This window comes from Micropterus dolomieu, linkage group LG12 (genome assembly GCF_021292245.1).
Source record: "Micropterus dolomieu isolate WLL.071019.BEF.003 ecotype Adirondacks linkage group LG12, ASM2129224v1, whole genome shotgun sequence".
NCBI lineage: Eukaryota > Metazoa > Chordata > Actinopteri > Centrarchiformes > Centrarchidae > Micropterus > Micropterus dolomieu.
The window spans coordinates 2,664,545-2,666,628 of NC_060161.1; the positions used below are offsets into that span (position 1 = coordinate 2,664,545).

At 38.2% G+C, this 2,084-nt stretch overlaps 1 protein-coding gene across 2 annotated transcripts in view; it reads left to right on the plus strand.

The window, feature by feature from the left end:
* Window positions 1-2,084, plus strand: part of epas1b (endothelial PAS domain protein 1b) — a 56,797-nt gene that overhangs the window by 41,021 nt on the left and 13,692 nt on the right. For both annotated transcript variants that reach the window (XM_046065616.1, XM_046065615.1), the window contains one exon: window positions 527-633. In XM_046065616.1, the coding sequence (XP_045921572.1) occupies window positions 527-633 (107 nt within the window). The remainder of the gene's footprint in view (window positions 1-526; window positions 634-2,084) is intronic.

Sequence of the window (2,084 nt, forward strand, 5' to 3'; positions counted from 1 at the left end):
TTAACAACGTGGCGCAAAGGTTATATTGTGTTTAATAAAAAATGCTCCTGTCTGACAGTGCAACTGTTCTTCACAAAATAGCCTCAACTCAAAAAAGTTCATGTAACTTAATGCACCTGAATGTGAAGACTGCACCTGAATGCCTCTTTGTCTCCCCAATATCTGTATATTGATGGATTTACCTGGAAAATAGAGCTGGAGAGAAATAAAAGGAAATTAAGTAACTGAAAGCCAGCAACAAAATCCTCATTAACAAAGTGAACTCGTGATCAGAGTGACGGAAAGAGATTAGGTGTTCCCAGAAACACAGGGAGTTAGCAGAGACAGAGAATGTGAACAATTCTTATTGTTGGAAGGCTGTTCACCTCCTCTGTTTGATTTCCCAATCGTGTGTGAAGCCTTTTGAAGTGCAGAAGTTCAGCACAGGGTGCAGGATTTGTCTTTTGTGCATTCCTTGTAAGAAGGGAATCACAGAGAAGTTTAAATAAATAACCTGTGCATTATTAAGTCTGTGTGTGTGTTGCAGGGTAACAGAGTTGATGGGATACACCGCTGAGGATCTGCTGGGTCGCTCAGTCTATGACTTTTACCACGCCCTGGACTCAGACAGCGTCACCAAGAGCCACCACAACTGTAAGCACACACAGTTCACGTGTATACACACTCAGGGGCAAAAAATTAATACAGATTCACGCTGGTGAACCTGCATGTTTTACCAAAAAATGGAAGTGTGTTGATTCAAGGTGGTGAAAAATACCATTACACTTGAAATGTGTTTAGTGATTCAGAGGACCAGTGAGAGCTCTGCAATTTGGATTATATGAATTTAAGGATTCAAAGGACCAATGACTGGAATTGATCAGCTATAGTATGTAATCGTGGTTGTAATTATTGGTGTGTGTGTGTGTGTGTGTGTGTGTGTGTGTGTGTGAGTAAAATTACCTGGTGATGACGATGTGACCCTTATTTTTTCCTCACATCCTCATGGCAAAATTCTAACAAAATGTTTAAATATGAATATCAGGCTGTATTTCTTAAGTTTTCTGTAATGCATTTGTGTGTGTGTGTGTGTGTGTGTGTGTGTGTAGAGTAGGAGCATGGTATTAAGATGTCTTGTCTTTATTAAATCAAGCATAGCCACTGATGACCTGATGAGGTTTGCACATCTGCTGCCACAAACACAGCGGACAGGGGACCAGGTGGCCTCTGTTATATTCTGTTCTGTTCTAATGACTGTGTGTGTGTGTGTGTGTGTGTGTGTGCGAACAAGGTTTTGAAGTGTCATGGCTTTTCTCTCTACTGACAGTACGATATAATTAGAAGCTCTGAACAGAACATCAGTGACAGTACAGGAGGAAAAGTGGTAATTTATTTCCTTAAAACCACCCCTTTAACGTAATGGCAGTATGTTCCTGTGTTTATACTGTGTGTATGTGTACACTGCATAAAACATCCTTCTTATGGACAGCATCGCTGGCCAATATAATTCCTGACTTTTAGAACCAAAACTACTTTATTATTAATTTTTTATTTGACATCTTACTTTGCTGACAAAGTATTTTCCCAAAGAATCTTTAGTAAATTAAGCCAAACTTCTGTAATGTATAATTGTTAAACACACTGTTACTATAAAAAAGCCGTACAGAACAAAAAAAAGACCAAAACAACCATTTAGGACATTGATTTAGTATTTGTAGTGGTTTTACACCAAGTCATCATCTTAACTAACCCCTTTAAACTTTTTTTAAAACAAGAAATAACCCAGCAGTGAGATTCTCCTTTTCAGTTTAATTATGAGTGTCTGTATCTTGAAACTAAAAAAATAAACACAAGATGAAGGAACTGACTTCAATATCAGATTTTAGGACTCAGAGTTTCTGTAGATCGTTAGTTTTGTGTTGAATATGGATTTGTTTTTTTTTTGTTTTTTTTGTGTGTGTATGTTTCTTTACCTTTGGTCTTAATCATCTGTGTCTACAGTCCTAAACTGGCTGAAATCTTCTGAGATAAAGGGCTCTCTATCCGTCTGTCTCTATATCTCACACACAGACAACTGGCTCTCACGGCCAACGTGACCAGCCTGT